We start from the raw sequence: 16,610 nt of genomic DNA, 5'->3' as shown, positions 1-16,610 counted from the left end.
CTCTATATACTGTACATTGACATATAAGTACAATATTTATATTCCAATTGATTTATTTTATAATTATATGGTGAAGGTAAGCATTTTTTTCAGTAATAGAATGCTGTGACACTGTTGTATTTTTATGTCTGATTTTGTAAGCAAGTCGTTTTTAAGTGAGGTGAAACTTGGGGGTACACAAGACAAATCAGACTCCTGAAGGGGGTACAGTAGTCTGGAAAGGTTGAGAGCTGCTGTTCTAACAGGTGGTGTGCTCAACTCCTGATGAAGACTGTGATGGGAGGGGAGAATTTGGACAGAACCTGGCAGAAATATATTTATGTGAGATCTAAACTATGTAAAAGGTACCCAAAGGCTACAACAATGCGTACACGATAACTGCTTTAATAAAGTATCAGAGGGGTAGCCATGTTAGTCTGGATCTGTAAAAAGCGACAAAGAGTCCCGTGGCACCTTATAGACTAATAGACATATTGGAGCATGGTGTCAAATTTGCAAATGAACTGAAGCCCAGCAGTTTCTCTTTGAAGTCTGGTCCTGAAGTTTTTTTGCTGCAGGATGGCTACCTTTAAATCTGCTATTGTGTGTCCAGGGAGATTGAAGTGTTCTCCTACAGGTTTTTGTATATTGTATCCCTGATGATGCCACAGCACAACTGGTTGCTGAGCGCTGTGACTTTATCTTCACGCACAATTATTTCAAATTTGATGACAATATATACCTCCAGACCAGTGGCACCGCTATGGGCATCTGCATAGCCCCACAATATGCCAACATTTTTATGGCTGACCTGGAACAACGCTTCCTCAGCTTTCGTCCACTCACTCCCCTTCTCTATCTACGCTACATTGATGACATCTTCATCATCTGGACCCATGGAAAGGAGACTCTGGAAGAATTCCACCATGATTTCAACAGCTTCCACCCCACCATCAATGTCAGCCTGGACCAATCTACACGGGAGGTCCACTTCCTAGACACCACAGTACAAATAAGTGACGGTCACATTACCACCACCCTATACCGAAAACCCACCGACTGCTGTGCCTACCTTCATGCCTCCAGATTCCATCCCGGACACACCACACGGTCCATCGTCTATAGACAACTGCTGAGGTACAACTGCATTTGCTCCAACCCCTCAGACAGAGGCCAACCCCTACAAGATCTTCACCAAGCATTCTCAAAACTATGATACCCGCACAGGAAATAAGGAAACAAATCAACAGAGCCAGAAATGTACCCAGAAGCCTCCTGCTGCAAGACAAGCCCAAGAAAGAACTAACAGAACTCCACTGGCCATCACCTACAGTCCTCAGCTAAAATCTCTCCAATGCATCATCAGTGATCTACAACCCATCCTGGACAACGATCCCTCGCTTTCACTGGCCTTGGGAGGCAGGCCAGTCCTCACCCACAGACAACCCGCCAACCTTAAACATATTCTCACCAGCAACCACACACCGCACCATAGTAACTCTAACTCAGGAACCAATCCATGCAACAAACCTCGATGCCAACTCTGCCCACATATCTACACCAGCGACAACATCAAGACTTAACCAGATCAGCCACAACATCACCGGTTCATTCACCTGCATGTCCACCAATGTAATATACGCCATCATGTGCCAGCATTGCCCCTCTGCTATATACATCGGCCAAATTGGACAGTCCCTATGTAAAAGGATAAATGGACACAAGTCAGTTATTAGGAATGGCAATATACAAAAACCTGTAGGACAACACTTCAATCTCCCTGGCCACACAATAGCAGATGTAAAGGTAGCCATCTTACAGCAAAAAAACTTCAGGACAAGACTCCAAAGAGAAACTGCTGAGCTTCAGTTCATTTGCAAATTTGACACCATCAGCTCAGAATTAAACAAAGACTGTGAATGGCTAGCCAACTACAAAAGCAGTTTCTCCTCCCTTGGTGTTCACACCTCAACTGCTAGAAGAGGCCTCTTCCTCCCTGATTGAACTAACCTCGTTATCTCTAGACTGATTCTTGCCTGCATATTTATACCTGCCTCTGGAAATTTCCACTACATGCATCTGACGAAGTGAGTATTCACCCATGAAAGCTTATGCTCCAATACGTCTGTTAGTCTATAAGGTGCCACAGGACTCTTTGTCGCTTTAATAAAGGCATTGATAATAAACAGAAAGAGAGTAATCCATTCTTTTTAGAAACATTCTCTTTTCCCAATCTGCTCTGATGTAAAATCTGACCTACCCTTAAGTGCCATTGGAGAGAAAAAGGCTAGGGAGCCCTGCTTGATATGTTGCACAGCACTCAGCAGTTACTAGTAAATATCACCCTTATGGGTAGTACTGGAGCTTGCTGTCTGAAACACACACTGAAGTGGTGGCTAATATGAGGGAATTGAGCTGTTCCAGACAGCACAGAAGCTTTTAGCGAGATGAGTTTTTCTACAAAATAGAAACATGAAGGTTCAAGTCTTGTTAGAAACAAAACAGCTCTGCTTCTGAGCCCTGGGGCACGTATGCAGAGAACAATGGCTTAATCTCTCAGAGGGGCAGCAACCACACAGTCTGGCCCTATTGAGCAGGAATATGGAAGAAAACTACTCTGAAGCACAATAGGGGCAAGAGCAGGCTTTTTCTTAACTAAAGTGCCCTAGTGAAATAATCGAATTGATTTTTGTATATGTCTAAAGAGATGGCTTGCTCGAGAGGTCAGTGTATTGTCTTAATCGTAGTGACAATGCACATACCATATGGTGAAAGACCTAGAATAGACCGAGCTGTATAATTCATAAAAAAAATTAACTAAATAACTCTCATTGCTTTTCAGCATGAGGACATGCTGAAAAGCAATGAGAGAAGGAAGCCAAACCCAGGTCCTAGTAGCAAGTGTATTTCCAAGTCAGATCACTACTGAATGACTTTTGCAGTCTGTCCACTTCATTACTGTTTGGAACACGAAAGCCAAATGCAAACAAAGGTGCCATTTTATTATATTCCATAAGAAGTTTACAACAACAACAAAAAAGCTATGAAAAAAAATGTAACAGTCATGGCTCCACAAAAGTTTTCATTACAGCAAACAGTGCAGTCTCCACCTGAAGGAGGACAAATTGTCTACCTAAGTTCAATCTACATTTCAGCCTGCAACTGCCCCTCCAGCACTCATGTCCCCAATTCAGAGGCAAAAACTCCAGAGCCCAAGCTAATAGTTCCTTATTTTCACGTGTAAAAAAAAAAAAGTGCTACGGTGCTCGAGGCTGGGGAGAGTTACTGCAGAGGAAGACGACAGACTTGCTGTCCAATTGCTTAGAATTGGAATAAAGATAATTTGCGGGCGAGAGGCAGCTGAAAGGGGAATAGAAATAGTGGGGGAATCAATAAGTCCAGCCTTCACTGTGTGAATAAAAACATAATGAAAGTGGTAGGGTTGAGGCCTGATGCTCCAGCAAGGTGCTGAGCAGCTTTCTTGGGGGGGGAGGGAGGCTCTCGACTCCCAGTGGCGGCATTAGGCCTTTTGACGACTGAGAGCAGATGCCTACAAAGCGGATTTCAGGTTTCAGAAGCACACTATTAGCATAGAGCCCTCATTGCTGAATTAACTCTATATTTCAATTCATACGTGTTATGCTCAATAGCTATTGGAATGTGAACTAAAGCAGTGTTCTGATTTATTTTATTATTTAGGTGTACCTCGAGTCAAGTCAGTCATTTTTCACTAACGCATTAATGATTTTCATCTGTAATCCACACACTGGTGACGTGGCATTAAAGCAGAGCTGTCCCTGTGAAATCTGTCCTTTCAGAAGCTGTTCATGTGGGTTTTCTATGCACAACCCTGAGTTCCATGCTCATTTAACATACATAACGAACACCCTGTAATGCAGTGGCTCTCAACCTTTCCAGATTACTATACCCCTTTGAGGATTCTGATTTGTCTTGCATATCCCCACGTTTCACCTCACTTAAAAACGAATTGCTTACAAAAATCAGACATAAAAATACAAAAGTATCACAGCACACTATTACTGGAAAATTGCTTACTTTCTCATTTTTACCATATAATTATAAAATAAATCAATTGGAATATAAATATTGTACTTATATCTCAGTGTGTAGTATGTAGACCAATAAGTCATTGTATGCAATTTTAGTTTGTACGGACTTCACTAGTGCTTTTATGTAGCCTTTGTAAAATTAGGCAAATATCTAGATGAGCTGATGTACCCCCAGAGAACCTCTACATACTCCTGGTTGGGAACCACTGCATTAGGAGGCACTCAGGCCCAGATTCTCAAAGGTATTTAGGCATCCAACTCCCATGGAAAATCTGAGCTTCAGTGCCCTGAAGGATTGGATCCCTCAAGACTAAATCATTTCATGCATCCTTTTTATTTGTATTGTAATGTCCACTCTTTATCTTAGATGTTGAAGATAGTGAGCTTCCCCTTGTCAGAATAGGCCCACTTTTTTAATGTGAAAATAGCCGTTTAATTTAAGCCCTTCATGAAGGGCCTGATCCAAACCCCATTACACTCAATAGAAAGATTCTTGTTGATTTCATTCAGCTTTGGATTGGGGCCAAAGTGACAATTGGGGTAGGAGAGAGGAGCAAATGGCACGAAATTAAACTTGGACCAATTGCGTGTGCTGTTTCATACAACCAATGTTATGAATTTCAAACAGTTGTAGTGCTAAGAGAGGTCTAATCTCCCAGGGGACAGCCACATGGAACTGCCATTATTACTATTAATGGGAATCACACTCGTGCAGCAGTGGAGGCATATTAAGGCTGAATGCCAAGCACAGCAAACAGTGAGAATTGAATCTGAAATTCCCATCTAAACCTTTCAGAAAGGATTTATGGGAGCACCTGATTTGAATTTTGTAGATTATACTAAAAATGGTCTCCCTTATTCAAGCCTAACCACATTTAAACTTCAGAGCTGTCAAACCTAATTATGTACCTTATTTGCCTCTCCCAAGAAAAAGGTTTTAACTGACATTCATTTCTCAGAAAAAAAAAGTGCTTATTATGTATGACTGGAGTGAGGAGCGGTTATATGGACACACCCCGGCACCTGCCTGAATGGTGTGGAGTCTTGTTCCAAATGGCATATGTTATTGCTGAACAGCCTTCCCTGGGTAACACACCTCAGCATTTCTATCACATTTAAGTTAAAATCCTTGAGGTTATTATGGTGGACATCTGTGGTACTGCAACTTTATAACATGAAGCCCAACACAGGCTTCAGCAAAATGAATGAGAAAAAACAAAATGTGAGTTTAAAAAAAAATAATCATACTAGATTTTTGTCCTCTATTGTAAACAAATACTTGACATGTCTAGGAACAGTTTCTGTACATTAGCTGCATTAATCTGGGGCTGATGGCTTACACTCCAATCTTTGATTTTCAGACACCACCACTGGAAGCTAGCCTGCGTGCATGAGAGAAACTTTTTCTTCAGGTCACTGTGCTAATTACCCTGTAAACCTTGGAAGAATGGCATTAATACATCACAATTATCATTGTTAAACCAAGGAGAGGAACAAAATGCACCCTGAATTGAAGGAAAACTAGTAATTTGTCATCTATCTACAATTAATCCCCTGGTGACTCTAACCCTAGCGATTTAGGGTCTGATCCTGCTCCCAGGGAAGTCAAAGAGAGCAGAATTAGGCCTTTAATTTGGAATATACAGGCTGCAAACTGAATACAGAACTGACGCTCCACATAAACTACATGTGATTAATTATGACGTCAATAGATAGCCTAGGCATCATTTATAAACAACATTCTAGACCTGGAGATCTGGCAAGTACGGGGTCAGTTCGTTGGCTCTGTTAGAGCAGCTAGATGCTGCTGCAGTAGCGCAAAGGAGCGATGAAGCCCGAACAGGGAGGGCCTGGGTAGTACAGATCCATCTTGCTGGCTCTCCAGCATCCAGTTTAAGCGGAATGGCCAGACTGCTGCTGTATTCCCTCCCCAGCTACTGGAACAGACGCCTGGGAGCTGCTCTAAGGGCTATGGCTTCACTGACACTTTACAGCGCTGCAACTTTCTCGCTCAGGGGTGTGAAAAAACACCCCTCTGAGTGCTGCAAGTTTCAGCGCTGTAAAGTGCCAGTGTAGACAGTGCACCAGCCCTAAAAGCTATCCCCCTCATGGAAGGGTTTTTTATAGCACTGGGAGAGCTCTCTCCCAGCACTATGCTGCGACTACACAGCCACGTTAAAGCGCTTTAACGTTGCTAGTGAAGGCGTGCCCTGAATTGCATCAAGGGCTGAACTAGCCCCTGGCTCGCCCCAGGATTAAGGATCCATAAAGGTGGTGTAAAGCCACCTTCTCTCCCCAATCTAACACTACAGTGCACCTCAGTCTGGCCTCTTCCACAGTAAATAACCATTCAAAGACGGACTTTTGATTGGTAGTCTAACATGAAATATCACACATTAAAGACTTGGCATTAATCAAAACTGGTTTTCCTTTTTTTTTTCTTTTCTTTTCCCAAGGGAGGTCCAATCCAGAACAGAAAATCCAAGCGTTGCCTGGAGTTACAGGAAAACAGTGACAATGAATTTGGATTTCAGCTGGTCCTTCAGAAATGCACTGGCCAACGCTGGTCTATAACAAATGTCCTGAAAAGCTTGTCATCATAACTGATTCTAAGAAACTCTTAATTCAGTCCTTTTGCTACTGTGTAGCAAATGTTGCAATGTTGCCTGCTGTACTGTATTTTTTCTTTCCCTCCTCCCCCTCATCCCCCTTTGATTCTTTTTTGCGAGTGTGTGGAAATCAGGTTTGTGGGCTGAAAATACGGACTTTTTTCATAATGACATTTTCATGGCATTTATAGAGATGCTGAATGACAGGTGATGGTAGGCTATCCTAAAATATTTTGCAAATGTAAATAGGGAACAAATGGAGAATATTTATAACTCTGACAATAAAATTTTATTGATTTAAAAAAAAAACCAATTCCACTGCCTCTGTCTCTTTTGGGGATCACTGTGAAAACAAGTCAGTCTGAAGGTTTTCATTGGTTAGGGCCTCATCCTGGCAAGACACTGAGCACCTCCAATTCCAAGGATGAAATCCTGGCCCCAGTGAAGTCAATGGGCGCTTTGCCAGTGGGGCTGAGATTTCACCCCTAATGATTTATCGAGAGTGACGGATTCTCAGTGCCACACTGGATCCGATCCTGCCAAGGTCACAGGGGGATGCAGTAGGCACCATCCAGTGGTTATGAAGCAAGTAAAGCTGGGTTCTTATGAAATCGACTTTACAAAACCAAAAAGCAGCCTTACATCAAAGTGTTCATTTTAATTTAAAAGTCAGTATATGATACTTTTGCACTGCAACAGCTTGGCGGGGAAGGAGACGTGTTGTTCTCTATTCAAAATGTACATCACTACTAAGGTGACACCAGTATCATAAGCATTAATGATTATGGCTTATGGTTTCTCTGGGTAAATGAAGTAATGGCTGGAGACTTATGGGATTACTTACAAACTGGACTGCGAGTCAAACAGTAAATTTAAAGCTAAGCTGCTGCTTGTGACATCTGTAATTTTCTTGCTCCTTCAGGGGGGCTCTATATTTTCTTAGGAAGGATGGTGGGGCAAAGCACTAGAAGAAAGACTTAAAATCTGCTGCAAGAGAAGGCAGAGTCACAACAGGGATCAATTCGTGTTCCCATCTCGTTAACATGATTCAACATAATACAGAGGTAATGTTGCCTCTTCATCCAAGAGCGCATGCAGACTGGTGCAATTCTACAGTGCAAAAGGAGTTGGGAAGCTGCAGAAGGAGGATGGAATTTTCAAAGCATTCAGCACTGACCTAACTCCACTTCCCGGGGGAGTTGCCCCGTCAGATTCAATGGGAGCAGATGCAGGCTTGCACTGACCACTCTTGAAAACCCTAGCATGTGCAGTGTGAAATGCCACTGGGTGGAGGCTCCCTGCAGGAGTTACACAGGGAAGGGTAGGGGAAGGAGGGACACACCAGGGGAGTGGAAGGGATAGTGCTGCAGGGTCAGCAACTGGGATCCTTTGTTCCTTCCCAGGTATAGAGACAGTGTGCTAAGACCATGGAGTCCTCTTCAGCACTGCCCTCTAGCCCATGGGACTGTTTTTCCTCTCCCACTTCTCCCTCCCCTAAAACAAGTTATTCAGACCACGCCCAGGTGATGATTTTGGGTAATGGCAAAGTTGCAGCTGCAGTGGGAGATGAGCACACTTTCAGTATAGTGTTTGCCTTTTTACATTGTTTCCCCTTAGAGTGTAGTTTGGTTTTACTTCCTACCTCACCTTACCCATCCTTGACATGTGGGCAGAGTAGACCAGTGTTTAGACATAGGACCAGATGCCAGGACACTCTTTGTAACACTGTCAGTGACTCTGTGCATTTGGAAAGTCCTGGAAGCAAAATTTGGCCGCTGTTGTCAATGGAAAGAATCTAACAGCCAGGATTTCCATTTATGCTGTTTACCATGTGCTGCTGCTGCTGTTTTTGCAGGTTAATTGTGTGGAGCTCTGAAGAGAATCTCTAGCATCACTACTGCCCCCTCCGCCCTCTGGTGTTCCAGAGATATCCACATGCTGGTTTCTTTAGAGACACTGCAGAAGTAAGACTATAGGAACATACTAACAGGTACCACCATTGGGCTGCTCCTTCCCCGGTGGGGCATTCTAATACTCTTCTAAACAGCTACTAAAGCACAGTCCTGAGTACATCTCCTTAGCCCAGTGTGAGGCATCTTGCTGTGGCCAGCAACTTTCTCTACAGCACTGAGATGTTGTCCAATATAGCCACAAAGTAATACCACAGCCAGTCACTTGGAAGCAGCCACTACAGTTCAGTGTAACACCAATACTTTCATTATAAGCTTTTGTTTTCATACACGCATAATTTTCTTTTTAAAAAATCTGCTTTTTCATTGATACTTTTGTCTCAGCCCAGATGTTAATTTTTTTTTCAGTTGATGGAAAGGAGGTGTGAGGAAGGACCTGCAACTCCTTTTCTGTTACCGGCATGAAAAGTATACAGTTTTGCAGCATTAAGACACGTTTTTCACCAACAACAGAAAAACTGCTGATTTCAAAAATGGCAAATGGCTTTTGGGCTGGGGTGGAGGGAGAAACAACAAAAATCAAACAATAAGGAATTTGAATAATATCGCTAACTGAAACACAGCATAATACACCAAAAAATGCCAAGTATCAGAGGGTAGCCGTGTTAGTCTGTATCCACAAAAACAGCAAGGAATCCGGTGGCATCTTAAAGACTAACCGATTTCTTTTGGTAAAAAATCCACTTCTTCAGATGCATGGAGTGAAAATTACAGATGTAGGCATTATTGCACATGAAGAGAAGGGGGTTACCTTACAAAAAAATGCCAGTTGCTTTCTACCTCCCCACTAACTGCTGGTTTTATCAATTGGTTTTTGATAAACGTGCTGCTCTCTGGCTAACCTGTCCTTCTGGAAAATGTCTCCTCCCAAAAGGTGTGAATTTGCCTTTTTCTTACTGCATTCACACTAAATGACGTGTGAAGTGTACTTCAGCCTGTAGCACTTGGGCAGTCACATCAGTGTTGTGTGGAGGAGGCAGAGGAGAGGGCTATTTGTTGGCATTAGTTGGAAACTCACTGAGTGATCACTGATTTTTGTTTCCTTTTGGTTTTATATAGAGGTGAATTACCTCTCCTTTATTATTCTGTTTGTTCCTTTTTTATTATATTGTTTGCTACTTTAAGTGGCAATCAGAACCTCTCCTGAAGATTATAATGTGCCAAACTGCCTCCTACAGACTGACTTCACATTCAGAGCCACACTATTCTTAGTATCATTGTTCTTAATAGCTGTTTAATAAGTCTCAGCAGTTTAATTATGTAAGAGTATCCCTGTGCTATATATAGTTACCACACAGTGGTGGCTAGGCATGCAGCAGAATCTTTCATCTAAGTACGGGGACAGGTGACGGTACCACTGATATCTATGATAACAATCGGTGAAAGTTGACTATACTGCCTATATTCTGTGGGCCAAGTTCTGAGGTTCTTAGGCTTTCTTCGGACAACTAACTGAAGTTTCCAGATCACAGGCCCTGGTACTAATTGGGAGACTTCAATCACCCTGACACCTGCTGGGAGAGCAATACAGGAATACACAGACAATCCAGGAAGTTTTTGGAGAGTGTTGGGGACAACTTCCTGGTACAAGTGCTGGAGCAACTAACTAGGGGCCGTGCTCCTCTTGACCTGCTGCTTACAAACAGGGAAGAATTGGTAGGGGAAGTAGTAGTGGGTGGCAACCTAGGCAGCAGTGACCATGAGATGGTTGAGTTCAGGAGCCTCACAAAAGGAAGAAAGGAGAGAAGCAAAATACGGACCCTGAGCTTCAGAAAAGCAGACTTGGACTCCCTTAGGGAACTGATAGGCAGGATCCCCTGGAAAGCTAATATGAGGGGGCAAGGTGTCCAGGAGAGCTGGCTGTATTTTAAAGAAGTCTTATTGAGGGCGCAGGAACAAACCATCCCAAAGTGCAGAACGAATAGCAAATATGGCAGGTGACCAGCTTGGCTTAACAGTGAGCTTAAACTCAAAAAGGAAGCTTACAAGAAGTGGAAATTTGGACAGATGACAGCAGGAGTATAAAAATATTGCTAGAGCATGCAGGGATGTAATCAGGGAGACCAAGGCACAATTGGAGTTGCAGCTAGCAAGGGATGTGAAGGGTAACAAGAAGGGTTTCTACAGGTATGTTAGCAACAAGATGAAGGTCAGGGAAAGTGTGGAACCCTTACTGAATGGGGGAGGCAACATAGTGACAGATGATGTGGAAAAAGCTGAAGTACTCAATACTTTTTTTGCCTTGGTCTTCACAGAGAAAGTCAGCTCCCAGACTGCTGTATTGGTCAACACAGTATGGAGAGGAGGTGAGAAGCCCTCAGCGGTGAAAGAACAGGTTAAGGACTATTTAGAAAAGCTGGATGTGCACAAGTCAATGGGTCCAGATCTAATGCATCCAAGGGTGCTGAGGGAGTTGGCTGATGTGATTGCAGAGCCATTGGCCATTATCTTTGAAATTTCGTGGCAATCGGGGGAGGTCCCGGATGATTGGAAAAAGGCAAATATAGTGTCCATATTTTAAAAAGGGAAGAAAGAGAAGCCGGGGAACTACAGACCAGTCAGCCTCACTTCAGTCCCCGGCAAAATCATGGAGGAGGTCCTTAAGGAATCCATTTTGAAGTACTTGGAGGAGAGGAAGGAGATCAGGAACAATCAACATGGATTCACAAAGGGCAAGTCATGCCTGACCAACCTGATTGCCTTCTATGAGGAGATAACTGGCTCTGTGGATATGGGGAAAGCAGTGGATGTGATATATCTTGACTTTAGTAAAGCTTTTGATACGGGCTCCCACAGTATTCTTGCCAGCAAGTTAAAAAAGTATGGATTGGATGAATGGACTATAAGGTGGATAGAAAGCTGGCTAGATTGTCAGGCTCAACAGGTAGTGATCAATGGCTCGATGTCTAGTTGGCAGCCGGTATCAAGCAGAGTGCCCCAGGGGTTGGTCCTGTCGCTGGTTTTGTTCAACATCTTTATCAATGATCTGGATGATGGGATTAATTGCACCCTCAGCAAATTTGCAGATGACACTAAGATGGGGGGAGAGATAGATACGCTGGAGGGTAGGAATAGGGTCCAGAGTGACCTAGACAAATTGGAGGATTGGGCCAAAAGAAATCTGATGAGGTTCAACAAGGACAAGTACAGAGTCCTGCACTTAGGAAGGAAGAATCCCATGCATCGCTACAGGCTGCGGACTGATGGCTAAGCAGCAGTTCTGCAGAAAAGGACCTGGGGATTACAGTGGACGAGAAGCTGGATATAAGTCAGCAGTATGCCCTCATTGCCAAGAAGGCTGTATGAGTAGGAGCATTGCTAGCAGATCAAGAGAAGTGATTATTCCCCTCTATTTGACACTGGTGAGACCACACCTGGAGTATTGTGTCCAGTTTTGGTCCCCACACTACAGAAGGGATGTGGACAAATTGGAAAGAGTCCAGCGGAGGGCAACGTAAATGATTAGGGGGCTGGGGCACATGACTTACAAGGAGAGGCTGAGGGAACTGGGCTTATTTAGTCTGCAGAAAAGAAGAATGAGGGGGGATTTGATAGCAGCCTTCAACTATCTGAAGAGGGGTTCCAAAGAGGATGGAGCTAGGCTGTTCTCAGTGGTGGCAGATGACAGAACAAGAAGCAGTGGTCTCAAGTTGAAGTGGGGGAAGTCTAGGTTGGATATTAATTAGGATATTTCACTAGGAAGGTGGTGAAGCACTGGAATGCGTTACCTAGGGAGGTGGTGGAATCTCCATCCTTAGAGATTTTTAAGGCCCGGCTTGACAAAGCCCTGGCTGGGATGAGTTAGTTGGTGTTGGCCCTGCTTTGAGCAGGGGATTGGTCTAGATGACCTCCTGAGGTCTCTTCCAACCCTAATATTCTATTATTCTAATTCTATGATTCTATGAAAACTTCAATTTGTCAGTGGATATTTGCCTGAGTAAAGCCTGATGCAAGACACAAGAAATTATCTGCCCCTGAATGAAACTTCTTTTCCCTTTACATGGCTGCAAACTTATTTAGCTTAATATTATCCTGTGGGCACGAATCAAGCAAAATTCCTTGTGGAATAGCTACAAGTTTCACACAATTAAGGACGACTGCAGAAGGATTTAGCCCCTCATCAATGAATTCCTAACACCATATTTTAATGCAAAATGCTGCATCCTTAAAGCAAAAGCTGCAAAAGTCAGTGTGTTTAGAAACATTTGCCTGTTCAAGCAAATCTCCTCCTGCAAACGGACCTCCTGCAACACACATTTGACTAAATGCCCTGGCTTCAGCTAGCAACCTTCTCCCCCAACTTCCTCTGTCCCAAAATCCTAAACGATACCTGCTGCAGAGGATAGATTCAGTCCAATAGGTTGAAAATAAGCCCTAAAGTGGTACATGTATTTGTGGAATCAGCTAGGAGGTTAGGGGAATATGGATAATGATTTCCTGTTAAACAGGAGAATGGGGTAGGTGCCCAGGCAGCAAGTGTGAAAAATCGGGATGAGGGTGGCGGAAGGGGAGGGGGTAAGAGGAGTCTATATATGAAAAAGACCCCAAATCAGGACTGTCCCTATAAAATTGGGACATCTGGTCACCCTAGAATGGGGAAGCCTACAACATCCGCTAAATAGAGTTATGATTCGTCAGAAGACATCCTTATTTTCCAAGGTATTTAAGTTATTATCACTCCTCGTCAACAGAAAGCAGCTTGAACGCCACATTGTATGGCACTGGAACAAGCTGAGTAAACATCACACCTGTCTATCAATGTGAAGAGCGAGGTTCTGAATTGAGTCAGGGACTCACTGCAGGTTTGTCAGCATTTTCTGAACCTGCCCCAGAGGTGCAAGTGTGGTTTTTTAAAAGGATACATTATTATCAACAGCAGCTGACTAACCTGTCTCTTGTTGGTCATGTACAAATTAATGAAACCTCCTGGAGGCCAGACAGATGTTGAGGAAACTGTTCATGTTCAGTGGGAGAATGATGCTCAACTGGAACACAATCATATAACACAAAATAAGCGGCTCCAGCCTGGCAGAAATGCTAAGCATATCATACGGTACAATACAGTCCATTCACTAGGGATGCAACTGGAAAGGGCAACAGGGATTTTGCTTTTCTCTTACAGTCATAGACATAATTGTCCTTTACAACAGCTACTTTGTGGGGGGGGTTTATGAGCACTATTATGGTTTGAAGGGCGAGAGATGGTGAGAACTTGGCAAAAGTAGAAAGGAGAGAGAAGAAGTACAATCTGTTTTATTTCATACCAGTTTAAATGGCTCTCCACACAGTATGGGCAATTTCTTTAACTGAACCAGTCCACAAAAGACCTTAGTCTGAATCCTAACCACACTGCAATCACTATGTTCAGGGCCAGAGAAAACACTTAGCAGATCCAAGTGTTTCAGCTCCCCCAGCAGTAAACAAGTCAAATTCTGTTGTGCAGCCACTACTCCCCCTGAAATTAATTCTGCTCTCATCTGCATGGCTGCAGCGCCTATTGATTCCCATAGGGCTTGTATCTGTGGGACTGAGAGCAGAATTTGGCCCACGATCTCTAAAATTGAACATTTACCAGGCTAACCTCATCCATCCAGGGAAAGAGCGCGGTAGTTAATGGGGTTATACCAAGATCAAATTTAGATTTCGCAACATTTTAAAAAAAATTATATATCTAGGCTTGAAACTGCTCTTTTTAATGTAATGGTTTAAGCTTTATTTTAAAATTTAAAAAAAGCCTGCACATGCCCCATAGGGTATGTTTTACTTTTTGTCAAACACTTACATATTTTAATATACTGGCTTAAAGGAAAGGAGCAACAGCATTATTAGTCTTTACTTGTATTATGGTAGCACTCATAACCCCAGCCAGATTGGGGCCCCCGCACTGTGCTAGGTGCAGACATTGTCCCTGTCCTGAGGCCAGGGCCAGCCCACAACATTTTGGCACCTGAGGCGGGGAGCTCAAATGACGCCCCCATGCCCCCTCACTTGGGCCAAAACTTTGAAAGGTCTCAATTCTGCCTTCTTCCTGTTCTCCTCCTCTCATGGTACTGCTCTGCTACGTACCCCAATAAAGGAGAACTAACAACTTAAAATACCTTGTTCAAAAATTGTAACACTTAACTTTCAAACGCCTGAAATGTAACTTTTCTTGTCTGCATAGTAAACACTGGCATTTTTATCTGTTTGAATAATCAAAGTGGTGATTTCCGTGCCTTCTTGGGTGCAAAGATTTGAACTGCTTCCTGAAGGGCCACAGTCTGGGCCAGCTCATGCTCTATTGAGATGGTTGCAAAGCTCACCAGCCTCTCCTGTGTCATTATGGAGCATTGATGTGTTTTTATTAACTTCAGCTTGGAGAAGCTGCTGTCACGGAGTTCCCAGGCGATGCTTTGGAACTGCTTCCCACAAAGCCAGTCAGGACTTTGGAGAGCCTCCTCTCCCTTGGAGCAGACTGTTTTCAGGGCAAGAAGCTTACATGGCTTCACCTTCCTGGGTCTCTCCTTGGAGCATTTAGCATATGCCCCTCTGTGTGCTTCCCACAGCGAGTCCGCCTAGGCGAGGTCCTGGGGAAGCCAGAGGGTCCTGCACCCCGCTTTGCAGTCAGACGTGACTTTTAGCCAGCCAGTAAAATAGGTTTATTAGATGACAGGAACACGGTCTAAAACAGAACTTGTAGGTACAGCGAACGGGACCCCCTCAGCCGGGTTCATTTTGGGGCCTAGCGAGCCAGACAACCCCATTTGCACTCACTCCACATCCCCAGCTAGCTCCAAACTGAAACCCCGTCCAGCCTCTCCTTTCTGGCCTTTGTCTCTTTCCCGGGCCAGGAGGTCACTGATCTCTTTGTTCACCTTTAGCTATTCCCTTGCAAGAGAGGAAGGGCCCTGGCCATTAGTTGCCAGGAGACAGATTGTTGGCCATTTATGCACACTGGAGACTTAAGAAATGCATAGGGGAAACTGAGGCACCCACACAGTATTTAGAGGAACCATTAAGAACTGTTCCACTTTGTCACATCTCTCCCTGCCGCTTCGAGACTGAACTGAGCAAGGTCACTTTAGCTGGTGACCTGGGGGAGTTCGAACCTACCAACGTTTCCATGGATGCCCCATTGTCTCTCCCATTTCTTGGTGGGAGTTACACCAGGCCCTTCCGTAGGTTTGATGTGCTTGATGGCGTTTGCAGGCTGCATGTGGGAAGGTTTATTCGGCCCGTGCCCTTTTGCCACCCCCACTACCCCTGGGGTTTAAACTGGGATTGGATTTTTTCCCAGCGCTCCAGTTTGGAGGACTGCAATTTGGGCTCTCTTGGTTAAGAGCCCCTATTTTGACCTTGGCCACCCTCTGAACAGGTGTTTCTGTTCCCAGCAGCTTGGCATCAGCCGCTTGCGTTTGATGCCGCCAGGTCGGAGGAGAGTGGTCAATATACACAGTAAAGTAACGCCCAAAATGATACAGCTGCAGCTTTTTAAGGGCCTGCACCATGGCCAGGCTTTTTTTTTTTTTTTTTGGAGGCAGCATAGTTCTGCTCCCGGGCAGCAGTTTTTTGCCTCGGTCCCCGATGGAGTGTTTTCCCCCCTTGGCATCGGCTTGCATTAGCACCGTGCCCAGCCCTGCGTGTGAGGCCTCGGTGAACACTGAAAAAGGCTTGGCAAAGTCTGGGTTTACCAGATTTACCGGGCCCTGGATTAGAGCCTCCTTCAGTATACAGAGAGCCCTCTGGCACTGCTCGGTCCAGACCACCTTGTCTGGCTTACCCCTTTCACGTAGCTCAGGGATGGGGGAAGGTAGGGGGCTAACGTGAGGTACAAACCTCCGGTAGCACCCCGCCATCCTGAAAAAGGGCTGGACTTGGTTTTTTTGGTTTGGGGAATGGGCCAATTTCTGATTATTTTCACCTTGCACTTCTTGGGTTTTACTGTCAGTCCTCCTTCTTGAGGCAGCCCAGCACCCTCTTCACCTGGGACACCTGTTCCTCCC

At 44.3% G+C, this 16,610-nt stretch overlaps 1 protein-coding gene across 7 annotated transcripts in view; it reads left to right on the top strand.

The window, feature by feature from the left end:
- GALNT18 (polypeptide N-acetylgalactosaminyltransferase 18) overlaps positions 1 to 16,610 on the top strand; it is a 445,377-nt gene that overhangs the window by 412,901 nt on the left and 15,866 nt on the right. For 5 of the 7 annotated variants that reach the window (XM_065594856.1, XM_065594858.1, XM_065594860.1 and 2 more), the window contains one exon: positions 6,506 to 6,967. The exons of 1 other annotated variant lie outside the window; for it this stretch is intronic. In XM_065594856.1, coding sequence (XP_065450928.1) covers positions 6,506 to 6,652 — 147 coding nt within the window. In that variant the 3' untranslated portion in view covers positions 6,653 to 6,967. Of the gene's footprint in view, positions 1 to 6,505; positions 6,968 to 16,610 lie in introns of those variants that run through there. One more of the 7 variants, XM_065594857.1, reaches the window with a different exon arrangement.

The sequence above is a fragment of the Chrysemys picta genome, chromosome 4 (genome assembly GCF_011386835.1).
Source record: "Chrysemys picta bellii isolate R12L10 chromosome 4, ASM1138683v2, whole genome shotgun sequence".
NCBI lineage: Eukaryota > Metazoa > Chordata > Testudines > Emydidae > Chrysemys > Chrysemys picta.
This window is presented reverse-complemented; position numbering and strand designations above follow the sequence as displayed.